Source organism: Saprolegnia parasitica, assembly GCF_000151545.1.
Source record: "Saprolegnia parasitica CBS 223.65 unplaced genomic scaffold supercont2.106, whole genome shotgun sequence".
In the NCBI taxonomy this organism is placed as follows: domain Eukaryota; phylum Oomycota; class Saprolegniomycetes; order Saprolegniales; family Saprolegniaceae; genus Saprolegnia; species Saprolegnia parasitica.
Window position 1 is genome coordinate 142,442 of NW_012156500.1, and position 698 is coordinate 143,139.

At 51.3% G+C, this 698-nt stretch overlaps 1 protein-coding gene across 1 annotated transcript; it reads left to right on the top strand.

Moving 5' to 3' along the window:
• Positions 1-353: 353 nt before the first annotated feature.
• Positions 354-686, top strand: SPRG_12952 (hypothetical protein; the record flags this gene model as incomplete). Its single annotated transcript, XM_012352778.1, has 1 exon — positions 354-686. A coding segment is annotated over one exon (333 nt), but the record flags the coding sequence as incomplete, so codon positions are not given.
• Between the last annotated feature and the right edge of the window lie 12 nt (positions 687-698).

The window sequence follows — 698 nt, forward strand, 5'->3', positions numbered from 1 at the left end:
GGGGCTACACAAAAAAAGAAAAAAAAAAAAAAAGAAAAAAAAAACACTTCTTGTTTAATTAATCATTTTTTAAGCATTTCTTTTATCGTGCCTCCTATTGACCCTCATTAATGCTCCTCCTCTTACTCTCAGCCCTCAACCGAAACACGTCACTAATCCTGCCCCCGCGATATTTTCCAGCAAAACAACCCGGCTCAGTAACCGAGCGGAAATCGAAATCATAAAATCCCCAAATCTGAAAGATTATCACACTTGAAGTGTTTGAAAACCTCAATCAGACATCGAGCAAGGCTCGTCTGAGGCGAACGACAACCTTCGGTTCCTCAGAGAAGCTCTGTCCGATCTGCGAGCAGATGGCGAAAGCGACGCCGAGCGAGATCCCGGCGCTCTTGCCCAAGCTCCTGACGTCCATTCGGCTCATTTGGATGTACTCGCGCTACTACAACACGGAAGACCGCATCACGTCGCTCCTCCGCAAGGTCTCGAACGAGATCATTGCGCTCTCGGCCAAGACCATCTCGCTACGCGACATCTTTGACGGCGACGTCGTCCGCAGCATCCGCAATCTCGAGGAAACGATCGCATGCGGCGTCGCGTGGAAGACGATCTACGCCAACGTCACCAGCGCCGTCCAGCGTGAGGGCGCGCTCAAGTGGCACTTCGATGACACGAGCATTTTCGCGCAGGTCGACGCGTTC